The 23,027-nt window shown below is 37.9% G+C and overlaps 1 protein-coding gene across 7 annotated transcripts in view; it reads right to left on the minus strand.

Annotated features, from left to right (window-relative positions):
- The window catches only part of TBC1D5 (TBC1 domain family member 5), a 313,714-nt gene that overhangs the window by 43,829 nt on the left and 246,858 nt on the right, over positions 1–23,027 (minus strand). For 5 of the 7 annotated variants that reach the window (XM_054273243.1, XM_054273239.1, XM_054273240.1 and 2 more), the window contains 3 exons: positions 11,566–11,651; positions 5,651–5,928; positions 884–949 (listed from right to left, as the gene is read on the minus strand). In XM_054273243.1, coding sequence (XP_054129218.1) covers positions 884–949; positions 5,651–5,928; positions 11,566–11,651 — 430 coding nt within the window. The remainder of the gene's footprint in view (positions 1–883; positions 950–5,650; positions 5,929–11,565; positions 11,652–23,027) is intronic. The other 2 variants (XM_054273245.1, XM_054273244.1) reach the window with 1 other exon arrangement.

Below are 23,027 nucleotides of genomic sequence, written 5' to 3' on the forward strand. Positions count from 1 at the left end.
TGGCCCCCATGACAGAGTGGGAAATGGGTTACAAAGTGCAAGAGCACAGAGGTTTGTAGCACAGATAGATGCTGACGCACAGTGGATGCCTGTGAAGAGACACAGACACACAGAGACATACAGACAGACACACGGACACACAGAGACACAAACAGCCACACACGCAGACATACATACATACATGCAGACATGCAGGCAGACAGAGACACTGACACACACATACACAGACAGGCGCAGAGACACACAGTGACACACACAGACACAGACACAGACACATAGAAACAGAGACAGAGACAGAGACACAGACACAGACAGACACACATACAGACACAAAGACACAGAAACAGACGCACACACACACACACAGACACAGACAGACACACAGAGACACAGACACAGACACAGAGACACAGACACACAGAGACACAGACACACAGAGACACACAGAGACACAGACACAGACACAGAGACACAGACACACAGAGACACACAGACACAGACACACACACACACACAGACACAGACACACACACAGACACACACACACACACACACACAGAGACACACACACTCTCACAGACACACACAGAGACCAGACACACAGAAACAGACACAGAAACAGACACAGACACAGACACACACAGACACAAACACACAGACACAGACACACACAGACACACAGACACAGACACACAGAGACACACACACACACTCTCTCTCACAGACACACACAGAGACCAGACACACAGACACGCAGACACACACAGACACAGACACAGACACAGAGCTCGGCAGGACGCGCAGAGCGGAGCTCTGTGCCGGCACAACAGCGGCGCTCGCTGGCGGGACAGCGGCGCTGCCGGCGGGCGCCGCCCGGGCCTACCTGCGCTGGCCGGGCTGTGCTGCTGGGCCTGGGCCGGCCCCGGCGGCGCCGCCTCGCCCGCCTCGCCTGGCAAACAAACAACAGCGTTAGCGCGGCCCCGCCGCTGCAGCTCGCCCGAGGGAAGAGCCGCGGCTTTGGGGGTTCAGCCGGAGCACCCTGCTTTGAACAGAAAGGACATCGTGAGAGAGCGCTGTAGGGACAGGCAAAAGGAAACGGGAAGGTTGGATAACCAGTTGTCACAAGCTGCAGAACCCCAGTGGTTTTAAGTGATGATTTAGATCAAAATCTAAACTTAACTGAAGAGTCAAAACGGTTTTTTGCTGGCAGTTTACAGAGACAGTGCCATTCTGCTATTTGAGAGCTTCACAGAATGGCTGAGGTTGGAAGACCACTGGCCCAAGCGCCTTGCTCGGGCAGGATCCGCCTGGGCACATTACTCAGGACTGTGTCCTGATGGCGTTTGAGTATCTCCAGCAAAGGGGACTCCCCAACTCCTCTGGGCAGTCTGTTCCAAGGCACGGTCACTCGCACAGTAAGGAAGTTCTTCCTCATATTCAGGCAAAGTTTCCTGTGCATCAGTTTCTGCCCATTGCCTTTTGTTCTACTTCTTGGCACCACCAAGAAAAGACTTGGGGGCTCCACCCTCTTCACACCTCCCTTTAGACACTATCCCTTGTCTGTCAAATCTTCTCAAGGCCAAACAGTTCCAGCTCCCTCAATTTTCTCGTGAGGTGCTCCAGTCCCCCAATCTTCTTTGGAGCCCTCCACAGGACTCACTCCATGTCTCTCTTATACTGTGGAGCTCAGAAGTTGTATCCTTGCTGTCAAAAACATACATAATTGCCTAACAATATGTATATTTATATGTTTTTTAAAAGAAAAAAACCCCGTTTGTCAATCTGTGTTTTACTCCTTTACTTTGTACTCACTTCTGCTATTAATAAGGACAATTTTTTTATCCACATGAAAATCATACTCATTTTCTAGAGATAAATAATTCTAAATAATTATTTAACTTTATAAATAATTCTAAATTGGGGGATCATTTCTTTAGGGCATACGTGTTGACTATGGAAATTCTGTTTGTGTTACAACAAATACCATAGTAGTATCAACTCATAAAAACAAAGAGTAGCCTGGGACTCTTTAAATACAGTTTTGGCAGAACTTTGTCTTTTAACTGGTCCTCTAATGTGTCCTTGTGATAGAGCTGCATTTAAATCAAAACCTTTTGGGTTTCACCGTGAAATGACCTAGAAGGAAAACTGTATCTGGCACTATCAGAAAAGAAGAGAAAGATAAATGCTTTTTTTCCTTGGCAATACACTGCCATTTGGTAATCAAAGAATATCCAGTTTCTGAATGATGAAGGATCCACTGGAACACACAGGGCAATTATAGAGCTTTTTCCCCTTTTTTTATTTTTCATTATCAATTTTTTTATCTTTCAAAATAACCACCTTAACTGAAAATCCAATGAACTCAGTATCTGAATTCAACTTTTGTGCCAATGAATTACTTCACTGTGCAGGATCAAGAGAATGTTTTAATCCCTCTTCTGTTAGCAGGCTACCTTGCATAAGTAATCAGTAATGATACCCGATCTTCTTCTGTGCTGAGGACAGGCTGAATGGGACTAATATATTATTAGGAGGAACTGAATTTCCAATTAGATGTCTGGATACTTCGTTCAGCTGTGATTTGTAATGCTGAAGACTCATCTGGAATTACAGGATTGCAATTATGGTTGGTTTTTTTTTCCCAGTCTGTTCTTTTTCCATTTACATTATCTAAATTATATGCATTTTTTTTCTTACAGAAATTCAGCAAGTACCAAAACTTTGGAGTGAGAAGTAATTACAACTGATTATGTAACCCAATCATCCCTCATCTAGAGTATGGCAGCATGAATGGTAGCTGGTTTGTGAGTGGTAACTGTTGAAACAGAGCTGTTAAAACTGGGAGAGGATTATTTTGACAGTCCTGCAAGGTATTTTGCTACCAAGGACTTCTTCACAAAGTACATCAGCCAGTTAATTTAATCTTGTCAAACGTACAGATCTCTACATATTAATTTAAATTATCAGCATTCAAACCTTCAGCATTCAAACCTGAAAAGACCAGTAAGAAAAAAATGGATTACTTATTTTATGGCTTGATGCCCGTTAGATTTACAGCACTTTGGCCTGTTATACTGTCCAACTGAACATCTGTAAGCATTACATCAGCTGGAAATGCAAATGTCTTTCAATTTAAATCCTAAATCCATGTCTCGGCCTACCTCAGCTAAATAACTAGGCTCCGGGAGGCTGAGTAGAGCTGAACACACAGGGAAGAACAAGAGCAGGAGACAGGTAGTGACAGCTAGTTAGTAATTTGGGAGCCTTGCCAAGTAGTTTTTAGATACTCAAAAAACTACACCAGAATCCAGAGCTAGAAAAAAAGCCAGCGTAGAAGCTAAAAAGTTCAGCACAAACATGAGTGGAGTGAGAGCTTCTGAGAGTACGAATATATTTTAAATTCTGAATCTCAATGGCCAGGAGACAAGTACTGGCAGCTTCTCATAGCTGTGGAGAGTACCCTCATTCACTGGATTTTCTGTACAGCTCTTTTCTGAGGTGGTCTTACTATCCTCCACAGAACAGAAGAAACTTATTCTTGCTTTTAAGGTGTGATGGAGCTTGTGCTGTTTACAAAGGTCACTGCAGCAAGCTTTGAAAGACTTTTTAGTGTGTCTTCACCATGGTGGAGCAAATAGGGATTTTTTTGCTGAACGTTTAAACTTACTTCAGAGAGAATTCACTGGGGGCCCTCTAAAATATTTTTTATTTCCTTCTGTGTCTCTTTAAAAATACTAAGTATGGCACTTGCAAACATAGCTGCCATCATTTGAAATTTCTATACAATTACAGGCAAAATACTTATAACTGTACAGGTCTGGAACAACAACTCCAGAATAATGGCACTAATATGTAAAACAAAACTCTGTCATCTGAACCTATTAAAAATAGTGTATTTACATTTTTTGCCCTTAAATTACTTTGCAAAGGCTGTACCAAATATGGATAGACAGAATATACTGAGAGGAAGCTGCAGTATGTTTTTTCCACTTACCATGAAAATGCTTTGTGCCCTACATCATACATTCTTCATAACTTTACCAAATCTCCATATTCCTGTTGATAAAGCAATATGTGCACAGCTTGTACATAACAATGACCAAACATAACTACAATTTTTTATTCTGATTCTTTTATGGAAAGTATCAGGTGCATTTCCTGATTATATATGTTAATTGGCCCATATAACAGGCCATCCTTTAGCAGCCACATCAAGATTAAACTACAATCAATCCCATCTATAGAAGTTTTTTCAAATGGTGTGCTTTTACTACATTAAGCAGTGAAAGAAAACAGCTACCCAAGAACCACTGTTAAACTCAAAAGGGGAAAAGAGAATTATGTGATAAGAGAACTATGGAAAACTCTTAAAAAAGCAAAGAAAAAGTCTCTCTGAAACGGTGTAAATAATTTTGTTCTACACCTAATTTTACTTCCATTGTTGTGAACAGGATTTGTATCAAAGTTTCACTGCATTTCAGTTTCACCTCTGTACTGTAAAACCCTTGCTGGAGCACGTTTTGAGATTCTCCTATAACCGAGAGAAGCTGCATATCTGGATTTTGCCAAGCAGCTGCAGTGGCCCTTACAGAAGTGTCTGTATGTGCCTGCTCCAAAAGAACAGCTGTACCTTTCAGTTTGGCTCCCTCAGTTTCTGCTGGGGATGCCATGCATCATGAAAGGGCCTTTGGACCATACGGGTGCCACAGCAAAGAGAGCACCAACTTCAGCTGTTAAGTGTTATTTCCCTTCTTTTACACTTTCAAATCTGATTTAAAAAAAAAAAAAAGATGCAATCCTATGCCAAGGTTCAGGGCAACCAGCACCAGCCCTCAAGCTCATAACCATGACACTGGGTGAGTTGCTAAAAGCAGCAGGTCCTGTTTTGCTCTACATACTCCTTGAAAAGTGCATACTGCCATGGGCTGGCTGGAGGTGAAAAGCAGTAACCTACCTTGAGTGTGGCAGAGTATAGCAAACAACTGCCAAAGCTGAGCTTGTGAGTTTGTTGTTTGAATAAGCTGTCCTCAAGAAATATAAAAAGAAAAGCTTAAGAAAAAGACACAGTGTTTACTAAATAAAGTGCAGGGGTCATCACAAATTATTAAAAGACAAATTCATATTATGGTTCAAATAACTTCTAAAATAAGCTCCACACATTCTAAAGGGAATAAGAATTTCTTTATTAAGAATTCCTCTCTAACTTCCTTCACTTATTATGTATTTAGCTAATACTGTTATGCATGCGATTTTTTGCTGATAACCTGAAAAGCATGTATGAAATTAGTCTTCCATTTAAAAAAAGGTTGCATGTAAGAATCTGAAAAATTAACTGGCTCATGTTTCATATGGTAATGATTAGTTTGTTGGTCTGTCTGATGCAGTTTCTGGTTCATATATTTTTAGAAGTTCAAAACTTCTTACAGTATTTGTACATTCTAGAGGTAACATCTAATTCTGTATTGCACTGCAAACGTCCTGTTGTACTTGGCATAAGCATCCTGACTAACAAAATAGGTTTTTTTTGCTTTTCCCTCAAAGTATGTACACACTGATATAAAAATCAACAGAAGAAAGAACTTCAGCCCTGAAGATGTACGACAAAGCTTCCCCAAAGTCACAGTGCTGCCCCACCTTTCCCTCTTACCTTTGCCCAGCTGAACTGGCATGCTCTCAGACTTCATCATCCTCTGCTGCTGTGACTGGTGGTGGTGGTGATGGTGCTGCTGCTGGTGGTGCTGCTGGTGCTGAGGGGCCTCTACTGTGCTCCTGCCTGGCATTGAAGAGGGAGGGAAGCTGCTCCCGCCAGCAGGAGCGCCCACTGCCCCACCTGAAGCCATGGCCGGAGCAATGAGCTTTCGGCCAAAATTCAGTAAGCTGTTGGACACTTTGTTGATGTTCAGAGGGGCAGCTTTAGCACTGGCACTGAGAAGAGGAGAAATCATTGCATCATTGCCAATGGTTTGGACAGGCACAGCCATACATGCACAGTTCTTCAAAACATGGAGATAAAAATCCAAGATTTGAACGTTACAGAGAAGGTGTTTTACTACAGTTGCACTGGAATACACACAGAGACCACAGGGTGTGGTATGAATTTTTCCCAACCAGAAGTGGACAATTTTTTTTGGTCCTTCTCCCTGAAAAATGCAGACTAATCCCAAACAAAGTGAGTTTGTACCAATTTTCATAATTTTTTAAATTTGCCTTCCTAAATTAAAAAAAAAAAAAGAAAAAAGAAGACTAATAAATAGCAATCCAGTCTCTACAGAATCAAAAACTTTATAAAATTGAATTTTTGCACTTATTTGAGGACTGCTTTAATATTTATTTCTGTTGGATTAAATTCTCTCCAATGTTTAAAATGAGCCAACCCCAAACACTTCTTTCAGCAAGCAAAGCACTGGATTGTCCCTTTAGATTGGCAGAGCTATTTGTCTCTTGCTCCAAGTTCACCTTCTGCCCAGCTCAATCATTTTAAGCCAAGCACGTTTTAACAGGAATCTTGATTTCCAAAGCGATTTTGCTGAAGATCTGCTTCAGGGTATAACACATATACTGAATCACAACCCTTATAATTGTTACTTTTTATTTTTAACTACAGTGGCTATTTAATTCACTTCAGTTATATGCAACATTAAGATTGAGGAAATTGTCAAACCATTTAATTTGTCTAAAATAAAGAGGCAAAGAACCTTTTAATTCCCAGTGGAAACGTTCACATAACCCACAGATTAGCAAAGCCATTCCTATTTGTTCATGCAATAATTCCCTGCCTTATATAATTAATGGTTGAAATATCCTGCACAGAAATATATCACAACCACAAAGACCTTTTCACTCCTGAGGTTTTACTTTACTGATCTGTACTTCCATGGTATAAATAGCTGTCCTTTAAAAACATGAAGAAATGTAATTAAAACCAACACAATCATTGTACTGGGGAAAAATAGCTTTACAATGTTTTGGGGAAGTTGAACTAAAAATAAACTATAAATGAATTAATACGGGTAATTTATAACTTCTGCAGACACCTGGAAGAGTAATTTTGATTTTGCTCTTCCTCTAACTTCTCTATTTGTCTCCAGAGATGGGTTTTTTTTAGAATACACAATAGAAACATGCACACACATATAGAGCACATCCAGAAAATAACAACAGCTGAGTTGTTTAGAATCAGAATATATACTCAGAATAGACAGAAAAGGAGAGCTATCAGAAGGCAGTATGAGAGCCTCACACTCACAAGATACAGCCCCAAACTCTGTGGGGGGCTTCTGCCATATATACTGGTGATGAAGAAAGATGGCATCTAGAATGTTTTAGAAGGAACAGCAGTACAGAGACTGGGACCAAGTGCTGCTTCCCAATTTACAGAAGCTGGGAAAGAATGATTGGTGGATAATAATTACAGGATGTTTCTGTGCCTCCCGATTTTATTGATTGCTGCTGGTGTTACAGAATGTCCCTCCACAGTCATCTGAGAGTGAGTGACAAAGTCACTACAAGGAAAGCATGTGCAGAACTGTATAAAATACTGTAGCAGGAGGTCCAAATGGTTTCAAAAGCAAACTGAGTAGCTGTGAGACTGAAGCTTTAATGGTTAGTGACTCAAACAATCACTGATGTGCCAAGGCTTCAGGTGCTTTGCTGAGGCCAGGTTTGCACCCCGCAACTGAAGGGGACATGGAGAGTTTTTGGATGTTTGGTGGCTCCTGACCCTGACCCTGCTGAACCTGACTCTAAAAGAAGTCCAGAGACAGTAGCACACTCACTCCATGCGGTGCCTGCACTAAATTCAAGGATTACTGGTGTATCACAGTGCTGGGTCTTTGCTGCAGCACAAAATGGAATTTCTGAAGTTATAGCTGATTCGGTTCTATCAACAGTGCAACACCACCACTGCAAACTCAATAGCCACAATATAAGCACCCATGTGATTTGAGCATTGATGGGTTTGTCTCAAAGTCCCCTCCTAATTGTCCTGCCTGGGTGGTGAAGGAGCCAACAGAGAGTTGTGGTTTCCAGTTTACTTCAGGCAATTGAATGCCAATACTGTGCCTTTAACCATTGCTCAGCTGGCATGGCTTGGAAGGGAGGGCAGTGCACCTTAAACAGCCTCCTGCAGGGGTATGAACATTCACCCAGCACTGCTCAGGCTGTGCAATGAACAGTCTCACTCCCTCTGGAAATGAGAATAATTAGAGGAGAGCCCCCTGAAAAGGTGGGGGAAGCAACAACAGCAGTGTGAAAAGTACTTAATGAGACTAAAGCTGAGATTCCACCTGAGAAATATCCTAAGTCCATGCTGTTAAACAACTTCAGCCACGAAGGGGTAACCTGTCCAGACCAACCCCTCGAGACTTGTATTGGCTTCTTTTGCCAGGAAGGATGCCAGAACACTCCCACTGAAGATCAAAGGACATGAGTCACTCCCCTGAGGAGTCCAACACTTTGGTCCCCTCAGACCCTCCAGAGCCTGGACTTAGCAGATTAACCAGTCCTGAGTGAGGGATAGCCACTGGATGGAGTGGATTTATATGTGAAGGCTCACAGAAAACAGCCAGGGAGATTTGATAATCACTTTTCTCTTGGGCCATTTAAAATATTTGGTTATTTTTGTGGTAGACACAGGAGCACAAATGTCAGCATTTCAAAGTGAAGTTGCTGCTCTAGTGAATTATGCCAGACAAGAAAAGGAGTTGGGTACATGAATCAACACTCAATGGATTGCTTCTTTTTAATAATCTGCCTGTAATAGGCTGAGTTTTCTATTTTTTTTTTAAATAGGAACCTGCTAACAGATAAGATCAAGCTGAATGGGATCTCAATCAGTTATCAACAGCTGGCAATAAATCTCATTACATTGCCAATTTTGGGGGTCATACCAGTAATAAGGCAGAGATTCAGAACCCATAGTATACTTTTTCCCTCCGTTTACTGGAGTTTGGGGCGGTACATATGACTCACTCACCTGAAACATTAACTTAGAAGGAAGATAATGGCTTGCACATTGAGTCCTAGGTTTACATTGTCTCTAAACCTAGAACCTTGGCAATCACTAATAAAACCCCTTGAGTTTGCACAAAAAATCTGCTGAAAGTAAGTGATTTACACAGACAGGCCACCTGAGCAACAAAGCCACTGGACACTTTGAGCTTCATGTATTATGGGAATTGTGATAGTACACAGATGCAGGAAACAAAGCTTATACAGAGGCTTGTGTATTTGCGTCCAGCAGATTGTTTCTTTCTTGTTTCTTTATTTTTCAGCTATATTTTGCTTAATAAAAAGGTGTCAGTTTTAATTCTACACTGTTTGATTTGCTGCTTTGACATATATGTACACTATAACAAATTAGTTTATTTGCATTTTTCAGATGGTTGAAAATTTACATGAACAATCGCCAAGCCTTTATGTCTGAAACACTATTTTTAAAAGTGCTTCCAACAGTAAAATGCAGGAATGTTTTAGAAGTACATGACAACTGGAAAGGATAGTTATCACAGCTCCTAATAACCTGTGGTGTGATTTGGCTGTGCTATGAACTGACACTGCTAATGATCAGCTCAGAACATGTATAAATTAATGAAAAATAAATAATGATGATATCTAAATATCTTTTCAAGAGGTGGTTTTAAAAAAAAAGATATTTTATTGTGAAGTAAAATCTGTGCAATTTCTCTGAATGACAGCATCAGAAAATGAACAATAGTGAGGTGCTACATTTCTGGAGGACTTACATTGAAAGTGAGCTGAAGTTCAGTAAAATAAGAACAATGTGTCTACTTCTTACCATTTAAATGTCTGATATATTAATGCAAAGGATGACTGCAGCCATCAAAGATGGATCAATCTACATTTTAGCCATCTAAATGTACCAAACATGCACAACAATTACAAGAAAAATACTGATTGATTTACATTGTCTACAATGTAAAGTTATCAGCAGATGCATTTAAAAGTAAGGCATCAGTTTAAAAATATGAGTACCAAGGAGACATGAATTCCATCCACGAAGCAAACAATTTTGTTTCATCACAATAAGCATCATTGACCTTGACTGTGAATGGTGTATTTTTAAACTAGCAGTAGGAAGATGATTCAATCTCTGCAGTTTTCTGCTAAGATGGAAATGTTTTGTTTTGCAGGCCTTATTCAAAGGCATTTCTCTTTTCAGCAAGTAATCATTACAAGAGATGAGAGACAAATAGATGAATATGACCGATTAAAAAGTTTTATATGTGATAAAATAAGCAATATATAGTAGAGATTTGTCAAGATATTTTAAACATATCACTGAGCCTGTGGAATTAAAGATGAAATAGACCTAGTACTTGATTTAATCCATCTCTGATCACTGCAGAGACATTTCCTAATGTTACATCTTCCAGTTCTCTCCCTAGTCCAATCTTAAACAGCTTTACCACATTTGACCTACTCTAAGCCTTCTTGTCTTGAGATGAATTTATCCCAGATTTTCTTCTATCTGAATTATTCTAAACAACTTCCTATCTCATTTGGTGTGTAGTCTACGTGTGCAAATAATTTATATTCCTACACAGATTTAATCAATTTTTTTTTCTTGGAATTTAGGCTTCCGGCAGGTGTCAGTCTTGTTTGGGCTTTATAATTTACTTGTTTTTTCAAAATCCTTGAAATCTTTCTTTTTGAAACTTCGAACAACTTATTTTGTTCGAATATAGGCAACGCTGCAGATAATTTTTCAGAAGAATAAGTAAAAAAATTAAGAAAAATGCAATAGAATGCAGCAATTCTTGACACCTGTTCTCAACTTTAAAGCCCGAATTATAAAGAAAAAGATGGTTTTGTAGTCACTCTACTTAGTTTTAATTTCTGCTTCTTTGTCCCTTTTTAAAAGCTTCTCAAACTACACCATCTTAATTGGAGTTGGCTTTTAATGTAGCTGATTTCAACAGAATGTGACAGCGATGCAGAAGTCCAAAAGCCAGCAAGTTCCCATGAATCAGCAGGCAGAGTGAGCGGCTGGGGCCACGTGCAGCCCAAGAAACTGCCTGTGGCTGTGGCAATTGAAGCATTATCTCTTGTGCTGGACTGACCTGCAGCCACCAGCAGTCACCTGCCACTGGCACCCAGATAATGTGGCCTTGACGAGGAATTTTGGCGTTATTGATACAAACCACTTCTAAAAGACGAGAGGTAAAGTTTTTTAAAAATTACTTCAAACTGGATTTACATTCATTCAACTTAGCTTCTGGTACATGGATACTCTAGATTATAATTAGGTGCATTATCAGAATTACTTCAGCTACAGAAGTCACACTGGCAATGTTTTATCCCATTTTCAGGATACATGTCATTGTGTAATAGTGTCCTCCCTTAAAATGATGCCAGCGAGTGACTGCAACACTACAAGTAAAAGCTTCAATTTTTTCCTGTAATAATAGTCAAGGGAAAGATTTGAAATAAATGCTTCTAATACTGCTTATGTAATTCCTGTTTAGTATAAACGTGACTTCTGAAACTTTTTTTTTAATGTAAGGTCTTAGTTTGGAGAACATATATTTAGAAATAGCTTACCGGGTTTTGTTCATCAAGTCTGCTCCACGTGCTTTGTAATAATCTAAATTTTGTTGGAACTGGTGAGTCACCGGTCTTGGATTTCGCTAAAAAAAAAAAAAAAAGTACTTCATTGTAAATTTCTGGGAGATTTTAAGCTGAGACAAGAAATATGTTCATTAAAGAGGATTAGAAACTTACAGAACAAGTTTCTTTTCCTGGGATCTTGGTTTTTCAAGGCAATAATGTCATTTACATTAAAGTGAAGACTCAAACCAAATTCTACCTGTAAGTTCATTCCATGCTCACAGAAATCAGTACTCTTCCACATGGAAGAGTCTGCTGTAGTGGTAACATTCCTAAATAAATCAGTAATTCTTGCACAAGAACACATACTGATATGATTTCTTCCTGCAAGTCAGGTATAGAATTTGACTAGCTCCAAGCTAAAGTGCTATGCTTTTAAAAAAAATGGTAATAGTATGGAGAAACTATAGCAATTATTTTGAACTGAATACATCCCTAGCAGTACCTCTGTTAAGCAAAGAATTAATTTTAGTGAGACAGCCTGAACAATCCCACTAGATGGCACACAGAGCCTATTTTTCCTCTCCAAATTTCACCCTACTGAAAACCGAGGCCATGAATAAAGAACTGTTGTCCTATAATAAAGTGTAAATAATTAATACTGACACCAGAATCCACTTGTTATTGTCCACTTCTGACACAATGAAACTCTTTCATGGAATATGCTGCCTTCAGTAGTCCTGAAATCAGGACTTAGATCCTTTTGGGATCTAAGAATCCATTGAACATTAAGCATAGACTGCAATATATGCATAAAGTATCATGATTGATTGCATGCATCCTGAAGGACGCTATTTGGAGGGAAAAGCAAATATTTTGAAGCAAAAAAAATTGCATGCAGATGGAAACTAAATAAGAGAGTGGTACAGAAAGGCCCTTTAAAAAAAAATATATAAATGAGAAGTGGCTTAAATAATTTCTAGAGCAAGAGAAAATGGTAAAGTGGTAAAAATTTCTGCATAGTGATCAGATTTGTATAAAAGAGATCTAAATACTTTCTAAGTACTTGCTACAAAGGTTTAATTATTTTTTGGCTGTTGCCTTATATTCTGATCTGCCTTCTTAAATCCTGCTATTAGTAAATACAGTTTTAGTGAACCATGCATTGACCTTTCCAAAACCATTGTTCACAGGTGAGAGTACATTATATTTCTGACAGAGTCAGTCTTCAGGTCCTTCAGTTTCACATGGTATATTTGCTCTTCAGATTTCATTACAGAGTGGAGTATCTACAGTCTTATCCTCTCATTTTCCACATACCTACAGATAGCCCTGCTTCCTTGAAAATCTTTTTTCTGGAGGAGGATACAGGACTTGAATTTTAAAGACCAAAATGTTGCAAGAGCATAAAAGGAGGGAAGAAAATTTATAGAACTGGTAGATACCAAAGGCCAGGATGATTTCTGGAAGCATATTTAAGGGTGGGAATTTCCAGATTGTTTCCTGCAGTTAGACTTAATCTTGTATGAAATGTCTCATTTTCTTTCTTTGGAAACACAATAAACATTTTAAACATATATGTTTGTAATGTTCATTAAAAAATGAAGCAACTAAAAGCTATTAGACAAGCATTAAAAAAATTCTCATCTATCCTACCACCCACACTGTAATGGCTGTTCTACATTTTTCATCTCCTGTTATAAAAACAATGTTTGAATAACTCTACCAATTCATAGAGCTTGAAAGTCAGTCCTCATCAACTGACAGCAATAACAATGAATCAGCTTTAGTTACTATTGCTCTAGTTTGGTAATTCAATACATTTCTATGATAATCAAATCCAAACTGACATGATGAGGATAACTGATGGCTCTGTCTAAGTAATCAAACAGTGTAACTTTTCTCCTATGAATTAAGTGACTTCTTTCTTTACATATGTTGAAGGGTAAGGTTGAAGAGTAAGAGATGGATAAAATAATGAGCACTTCTAAGCCATAAGACAGCTTTTTGTAAAGTACAAGTCACCAGGTGTTAGCCAGATCTGCAATTTGCTTCCAATAAACTTGGTATATATTGATAGTTAGAAAAACATTGAAATTTCTTTTTCACCACCCAATAAATAATAAAAAAAGATTATTACACATTGCTTCTGAATTAAATAAAACCCAAAACCAAAAAAAAAGAGGAAAAGATCATTTGGAACAGTATCTTAAAACATATTTATGCAGAAATGGCAAGCAATTGAAGACATGAAAAGCTCATCTACTATCTAAGCACTTAAAGCCATTAATAGGAATAACATCTAGCTCAAACACATGAATGAGGCTCAAGCATTACTTTCACAGGAGCCTATTTAAATTCCTGTGAGGTTTAAAGGTATCAAAGGAAGAAGCAGTTTAAAGTACTATTACATGCAGTGAAAAAAACTCTCTTTGAAAAAACATTAGAAATGCAATACAGTAAATGCAAGGGTTACTACTGTGACTTCTTTTGTAGCATCACTGAGATAGCACCTCAAAAAAATTCAATATTTTTTATATTGAATAATAAAATATTTTATATTTTCAATATATTTCAAAATTTCCAATATTCAACCTGATACATATGTTAGCAGACAAATATCTGTGAAGTGTCACCACAGAAAATTTAAATACTTCTGAAAACTGAAATTCAGACAGTAAAAAAATACATTGTTTTGAAGATTATGATCTTTATGTCACTGTGGTTGTCCTTTAAGTTTTGTATTCTTTTCAACTATTTTGGCAAGTTAAATGTAAAATGCAGAACTGAAAACCTACACAATTACGATGCTTGTTCCTTAAGAATTTTAAAGTAATTCCCCTTCTCTAAGCATTCAGTTTGAGCTGTCCCCTAAATTACAACCTATGTATCAGAACTAAGGACTAGATTTATTTACAAAAAACATACCTCTGTTGCCTAAAATATTCACAGCAACCAGTTTTTTCCTACAAAGTGCAATTTAGAAAGATCCAATTTGTATTTTTCATTACTTAAATACGTAAAGGTATTCCTTTTCTTTTTCAATTTATGTGCATTATTTTGTTACTAACTCAAACAAAATAATTTTTTAATTAAAAGGAAAATGTGAAAATTACAGTGAAATTAATCCTTCCAATGTACAGTTTGTTGAATCCCTCCAAGAAATTGTATGAGGGCTGAGGGCACTGTACAGATTAACACATATATGGTTTTCCCCTAGTAAGGAAGAGAGAGCAGAAATACAATACTAGAACACCACCCGCCCCCCTCCTTTTCCCACACCCATTTTGTAGGAGTAGTCTGCTGGATTTATAATTCTTTTAATCTTAATGTCTATTTAGAGTGGACATAGTTTCAATCACTAGAAAATGCTCAATTTATGCTTTTAAAAGGGCAGTATGAAATTCATATATAGAAACACACAGAAATAGATGTGATTTTGGACTTTGTCTCTTCAAAATGTATTAGCCACAGTCCAAAGGGGAAAAAAGCCTGAAAATGTTTCAGGTATCTCTGAAGCACTCCTACTTCTGAGCCTTTCCTTGCCTAAAAGATCCATCCCTCTGTCCCGGCTCATGTGCCTGCTGAAGTCCTCTTCCTGTCCTCCTGTCTATTCCCAGCCAGCCCCAGACTAACTCACTCCAATTCCCACAGCTGCCAGGAGGTTCTTGGGGACTTTCTATTTGCCTTTATCCTCTTCCAGGGCCACGGGGCTGAGCTAAGTTATACCCACAGCTGCACTTTTCCTAGGCCAGGGCTCACAATCACCCTGAATGCAGCCGATCCCCCAAACCTGCACAAACTGCGGAAAAGCAGCTCCCACCAGCTAAGGATCCTGCTCCACATGCTGCTCAAATTCTCAAGTAAAACCCTTTTTCTTCCCTGGCCTTTTCCTCCCTGGCCTCTGGAGACAAATTGCATCACGTTACTCAAGGAACAGACAGGACATAGCAAAGTGTGTTCGTGTGTGACACAAGTCACAGGCTGTTCTACAATGCACCTGGTATCTCACCCCCTGAATACACAGCAGGGTTAAAAGTTTACATGCAGGTGCAAGTGGAGGAATCTTGATAACACTTTTCTTTGTTGAGGTATTGTATTTTCTCCCTTTTTAGTTTTATTAATGAGGGAAAAAAAAAAACCCAAACACAATTTTACACAAAATCTGAAGGTTTAGAATAAGAGACAAGAATGGAAAAAGATTTTCAATATATCTAAGGAAAAATGAGATGTATTTTAGCAAGCATGCTATTGCCTCAATGCCAAGGGAAAAACACTTGTCATCAGAGAAATGAATTGCTCAGCTGCTTATAAGCAAAAAGCTCTGGGGGAATTTCTCAAGGCCCAAACCACAGAGCATTGCAGGGTTACACAAACATATGTTGCAGGTGTTTTAGGGTAGACAGGTGGGAAAACCTCAGCTACTAAAAAAATACTCCACTTAATAGATTGTATCTGAAACTAGATAACCTCAATGCAACAGAGAAAAAACAAACAAAATAGCAGCAGTGAATTCTACATCCAGGCACAATAGGCTGATCAAAATAATCATCTCACTAATGTCAAATGGAATGTTTTAAGACTAATTTTTTCCAATATATTTTCCAAATGCTGCCAAACATTTATTGTTTTTTCCCCTAAACTACTAATATGACTGAACCAAACATATGTATAAAGAAGAGAAGGATCATGATGGAACATTGTTCTACTTATTTAAACAATTACTTTTAGGGAGCCAATTTTCTCCTTTTTCCCTTTGTCAGCTGACATGGCAATACTGGATTTCTTCATAATTCTTGCACTATCTAAGAAATTTCTGTATTAAAATTCTATTTTTTCCTTTTTATTTGTTTCTAAAGTTGGAGGATCATGTGACCCTAAATTCAAATAGGACTGAGAGGTCAGGAAAGGTTGACCTTTTCCTGCTAGATCATCTATGCTAATTTTTTCATTAAAGATGACATAAACTTGACAAAAATTTTGACTGGGAACAGAGCTGAAATAGAGCAGCTGAGATGGATAAAGGATACAGTTTGTTCTTTTCAGCAGCAGCTTTTCCCTCAGGCACTAATAATTAATGTGAAGTATTTACTAATTATTATCTAATAACTGGAGAGAGGATTTCACCTTTCCTCTTTTTATTTTGTGAGATGTTTAGGCAGCTGTCTCCTCCCCACATGAACACACTTACACAGTATAAGCAAAGGCTTAACATTACAGAAACACATCACTGTATTTTATATACTAAACAACCAAACCACCCAAAGAAAAAAAACCCTATTCAACAAACAAACAAACAAACAAACAAACAAACATTTCTTTTCACCTGCTAATTCTCCTCTTCCCTTATTATACCTTCTGCAGCAAGCAACCTGCTGGGGCACGAAAGGTATTTTATCCACCTATGAACCACTGAGTTATTAGAATGAAAACACCCAGTGAGACATTAGATAATAAGGTACTATATAACTAGATGTAAGGTACTATTGCCAATTCAAAAGTGGTTCAAGGCCAAGAGCAAAATACCATCTAAAACATAGATTGACAGTCTATCAACCCTGTGTATGAAAGCAGCACAACATGAAGGGTGCACTGCACAGAACTAATAAAGAACTTCCTTTAATCACAGGAGTCAGGAGATCCATGCACTAATATTGGTGTTGGCAAAGGAATGCCATAATCCTCAAACTGGGAATAATGCTTCCTGTTTACATTTTTCACAAGATGCTAAGGGTCTCAATCATGGACCTTGTTATTTACAATGCAATAAGAGCATGAAGAATTATCATATTTAATTGTTTCTAAAGAAAATTAAGGAGGCGTTTTTGTCCCCCCAAGCAACAAAATTTCCCAGAAAAAAACAGAAAAGGAAAGAAAATTCAGTTAACTGGGTCAAGAATGGAAGACCCCTGAACTCTGATTAGGCTGAAATAAATTATCTCCAGTTTTGTTACGTGACAACCCTCCATTCCCCTGGCAACTAGAAATTTCAGACACCAGGAAGATATTTTAAATACTGTGCGTTATGGTCTGTTTTTAACTTCATACACGCATGCTTTCTCTCACATGGGCATTCTATGACAAGAGATGAAGAACTGAAAAAAAATGACAAGTGAGATTTAAAAATGCTTCAGTGACTTGACTGAAAGAAATTTCTAGTTGTGTATTTTGGCTTCTTGTCCTAACTGCTTGGGAAGCCTTTTTTTTATTTTTATTTTTATTTTATTTAGTATTACAGCATATTGCATTTTAACAGGTAGATCAAATCCTACCAAATCAGCTTTTATTGTTATTCCAGACAAAAAGACTCCGACCTGCCAATGTTCAAGTTCATAACCTGCGTAAAATCCCCATCTTGCATCAACAGAATCGCTTAAGTACCTTTTAAATCTGCCTCTTAATTTAGTTGCCTATTTTTCAGCTGAACCCTTGGTTTTAAGAAGTAAATTAACTAAATAGTAAGGTATAAATCTGACAGTGTTCAGCTCTACCCTGTGACAGATTTATGCTCTGGCATCTTGCAGCCTCGCACAGTTAGGAACAGGAGTTTTACAACATTGTGGAGGAAAGCTCCAGGCTTTTGAAAGGAACACACAGCAAGCCTCGCTTTAAACCCTGGAATGCTCCAAATTATGAGATTTAAAATATGACATCTTTATGTACAGAAAAGCTACCACATTATGGTTTTATTGGCACTCGTTTTGGACAACCTGCATAACTCACTGATGGCTCTGTGAGTAATGCAGTTATCCGAAGCTTATACTTATACACCCCTTGTAAGCACAATTACAGCATTACATCTTCTCCACATACAAGCTTGTACACAAATCTCACATATCAGGGAAAAACAAGAACATTTTAAGGTGCTATTTGGTTATTTTCATTACAAGAAGAAGAAACAGAATAATTCACGTTCTGCGTGTAATCTGCTACATAAACCACTTGAAAAAGGTCCCCAGGGGAGTGAAAAAAGCTCATTCACAGAGCCCCATGCACACACCACACCAAAAGGAATGTGACATCCAAGTCTTTTCTTGTGAAACACAGAGAGAAGCTAAGGGCCTGGTGCTGTGGGACAAGCAACTCCTTTCATTTAGGATTCCAATCATGAGGAATTATCCTAGAGAGCCATTTTCATCACTACTGCTCCTTAAAAAGACAAAGGACAAAAGACATAAGATCTCCAAACCTAATTTTCCATAAAAAATTATAGCAAAGGATAAAAAATACCATTCCCAGTTCTATCTTGACAGTACTTTCCTCTTTCAGAGAAGCTCTTCCCAATACAAAGTACTCAAATAGCCTTCATTACAACTGATACACTAATATCTACTATAAAATATGTAGGTACACAAGCAGTATATCTACATTTCTATCAGAAGATTCTGAACTCAAATTCCATCATAATAGATTGGATATGATTCAGTAGTTAATCTTTCATATATTATTGAAAAGTTATGAATCAACTTTTATATAGCTCACAGTTTGTGTTTTGCAAATTTTAGTAAATAAATTATGACATGGAGAACTTTTGATTAGGTAGAATCAAAGTGCTTTAAGTGTTTTAAATGCTTCTTTTTGATAAACTCCCTTGCAAACTAAAAATGATTGAATTTTCAGGTTCACATAAGAAGAACCATGATCACCTCACTCTAACACTGTTAAATACATTTTATAAGTGTAATTCTATAATTAACATTATAACTTTTTTAGGAGAGGGTCAGTAGCTTTAAATGACATTTTAAACAGAAGTAAAACTATCAGCTGAAAGAAACAGCCCCAAGAAAACCACAAACAATAAGTTTTATTGGTAGCTAAAGTAATTAAGAACTTAAAATGCTTCAGCTTCTTGTTTTAGCAGCAAGTACAATCAGAATTGTCTTTGCTTTGCTACCGAGGATGTCAACCTGCTCAAACAGAAGGAACAGTTTAAAAACTCTGTCTTCCAAAGAGAACTTTCTGGTCCACTTTGTCTTGGAGACTTGCTGTCAAATGTTAGCCAAAAGTAGAAACTCACCTTTAGCCATTTCCTCTGAAAGACTCTGCACCTCCTGACCCTCCCAGAAATCATTAGCCACACCACCCACTCCTTCCTGCTGGGCCACACAAGATGGGCAGTGAGGACAATGCAGTCACCTGGTTGGGTTCTGCTCCTGCTACCAGCAGGGGACTGCAGCCCCATCTTGCTTGGCCCCACACAGAACTGGGACAAGTCCTTTGCTTCTGCACCACCTTACCTGCGGCATGGCTTTAACTGTGGGAAGTGCCACTGTTCTGGAAGCTTTGCTTTATTCCATATTATTTCCCACCGCATTCCTATTAATTTAAATGCAGCGGTTGCTCAGCTTACATGGATACAGTGTTTGTGAGTTCTTACCCACACAACTGGCCTGTGTGTGCAACACTAAGGAGAGAGCAACACCTGGGAACTGCATTGCCATTGGCAATCCAAGAGATCAGTCTCTCCTTTGAGTGATGACTGCTGTCTTGCATATGGGGCTGCAGAATGAGAAGGACATCGAAAGGTTTCTCATTTGAAAAGTCTTGCCTAGATGACTAATCAACCACTTTCCAAGTTTTTTTTTCCCTGAAAATACTGCTTGTGACATACGGGGTATGTTGAGGATGACTATTTTATGGTGGGTGGATTAAATGGTTAATGTACCAGTGAAGAGATTGCAATGAACTTTGAGAAAGATAACAAAGCTGTTGTATCACAAGTATTGACCATGTAGCCTTTTTGTATTCTGAAATGTATAGGTGCACTGGGAAAGAAGGTGTTGAAACAAATGTACAAAAATGAAGCGGATTTTTAATTCATGGTACACTTACTATTTTTATGTGGTACTATGGCAACATGGTTATTCCAAGTAATTCATCATTAAACTCTTAGCCGCCTGTCATACCTTATTCTATTAATGAAACACAATAACTGAATATTTAAATCAATAATTCTTAAAACAAAGCATAGACTATTTAATTGGAAAATATAAGTTTCTCATTTTAAGAACATGAACATAAACAAAGAGTAAGTAAATATCATGGCCACCATTAAAAAACTTAGCATGCAGTTACAGAAAAAACATTGATTTATTTAAAGTGAGGTGTTTAGATTACATCTAACCTCATTGTATTTGCAAATGGGAATGTTAGAACATCAAAATGCTTGAGGTACAGTACAAGGAATTGAATGTGGTTATAAAAATAGAGGTCAAGTTGAGAATGGTGCCACATTATTCCCATAAAAATTCATCTTGAACTGCATTTCCAATATCTTTAACTTAAACTGAAATTAAGGCAAATAGAAGTTCTCTGTGAATCACTAAAAGTAAATGCATTTCTTTTTTGTTTTTCCTAAGTCCTTTTCTTCCAGATAAAGAGATGTGTAGTTAGCTTTTCTGGAAAACCTAACTTCCTTTATCAATAATATCTCATGTAAAGGTGACTCCCCTTTAAAGTACAGGTGACCTCACTCAGCCAGGGAACTCTCCTTACCTAAAGTACAGGCAGCTCATGCTGGCATATCCATTATCCCAGCTTCCTGGTAACTTACGCTTCATGCACCTGAACCCCTCCTCAATGTATTATTGCTCCTGAAATATCAGTCACATTCTCCATGATCAAAACTAACCAGCAGAAATGTTTGCAGAGAGCCTCCCTCCCCCTTGCTGGTCCCCCTGTAACGCAGCGGACCCGCGCCCCAGCGGTACCTCTGCGTGGAGGTACAAATTAATGAGCTGCTAATGCCGGAGCAGCGCCAGATCCCAACTTCTGATTGGCTGCAATCTGGTCATTAAAGAGAGGTAATTAATGCCAGATTGCGCACACAATGCTAACAAACAAACAAAACAACCCCAAACCTGCTTTTCTCCTGCCACAAACGGCAAAACAACAATACTGACATAACGGCAGCGTTCAAAGGACAGTTGCAGCTCTGCAGCGGCACCTCAGTTAATGAGTGTATAGAAAAGAATTTATCTGAGGGAGAAGAAAGTGAAACTCAACAGCCTTTCAGGCACATGAAACCAGCTTGGAGAAAACTATGAGACGGTGGCAGCTACTTAAGAAGAAAATTCAGCTGAAAATAAATGTACAAAGAGTTTGGTTCAAAATTTCAGCAATGTGTTTTCCCCTTGTTATTCATTGCTTAGACAGAGAACAGTGTTAAAAGCTAGAATGCAGATTTTTCCAACTATTCCTTATATGAGTGATCATGACCATATTTTATTGTTTAAGTTTTCTGGCAGTATCTGCAATTTCAGTCACGATGAACTAATATGACTTCTTTGAAATGTCATGTATTCTCCTCCATGGATTTAGCTAGAATTTAATATTAATATATAGCTACTTTCAATGTCAGTAAATAGCTGAAATACAATGTTGAGAAAATATCAGTAGCAGTAGCTATAATATTATTAGCATAAGTAACAAATTAATTTCCATCAACGAAGAACATTAGTTTCTGTGGTTTTTTTTTTTGTTTTTTAATTGGTAGCTTATGATAAAAAGATCTCTCCACTGAAGTAAGCTCCTAACTAGCTTGCTCAATGAATGGGACAACTCACCATGCTAAAATATCTGAAAGCAAACTTGCTTTACATAAAAATTAAGAACAAATGCAGTAAGCTTTCAGACAAAGGACAGTTGTCAGGTTTCTGGTGTGTAGTTCAAAACTGTAATATTCCATTTAGTGATTTAGTTTTCTGATAAGTCACTGTGATAAGGTTAACACTTCAACATTGAACAACATACAAATAAGAACACCCAAAGATGAAAATTACTTTGCTTATGTTGCTGTATTAGAATTTTATTTGCTAAAGGGTGAAAACAGATTTTCAAAATTCACAGTTAACTTAAAACAATAGTTTTAAACCTTTTATTCCTAGCCCTGGCTGCCTTCAGGAAGGAAAGAACATCTGGTTATTTAAGGAACACAATATGTTCACATTTTCTATGACTTTTGTTTCTAATTGGGTTTTTTAATTTTTTTTTTATTTGAACAACTCTAGTTAGAACGATGTTTTTTAATCACTTTATATTTTTCCAATGCCCTATCTCCATATCTCTACTTCTTAATTTTGCTGCCTTTGCTGTGAAAATTAACAGTGCTCAATGGTTTTGATAAAGGAAAAAACTGAAGCAAATGAGCCACTCGTGGTGTATTAAATATGCAGACACATACCTTCAGTAAATGTTTTTGGATATACATAAAAGAACCTTCCCTTATTTTTTCATTTCACATATACACAATTTTAATAGCCCATTCTTCCATAAGAAGCTCTACTTTTATATTCAGAAAGATTGTAAATGCGTAGAAGTTACTTTAATATAAATAATTGAGGCAATTATCTGTTCAAAGATTAGAAGTGTGAAACAAATACTCTGCTAAGCAGGTTAACTTTATCACCCTATGCACAGACAACAACACTGATTTGAGCTTTTCATTCCACGTTTTC

The sequence above is a fragment of the Melozone crissalis genome, unplaced genomic scaffold (genome assembly GCF_028551555.1).
Source record: "Melozone crissalis strain CALT ecotype California unplaced genomic scaffold, PUWL_Pcris_2 ptg000016l_1, whole genome shotgun sequence".
Classification (NCBI taxonomy): domain Eukaryota; kingdom Metazoa; phylum Chordata; class Aves; order Passeriformes; family Passerellidae; genus Melozone; species Melozone crissalis.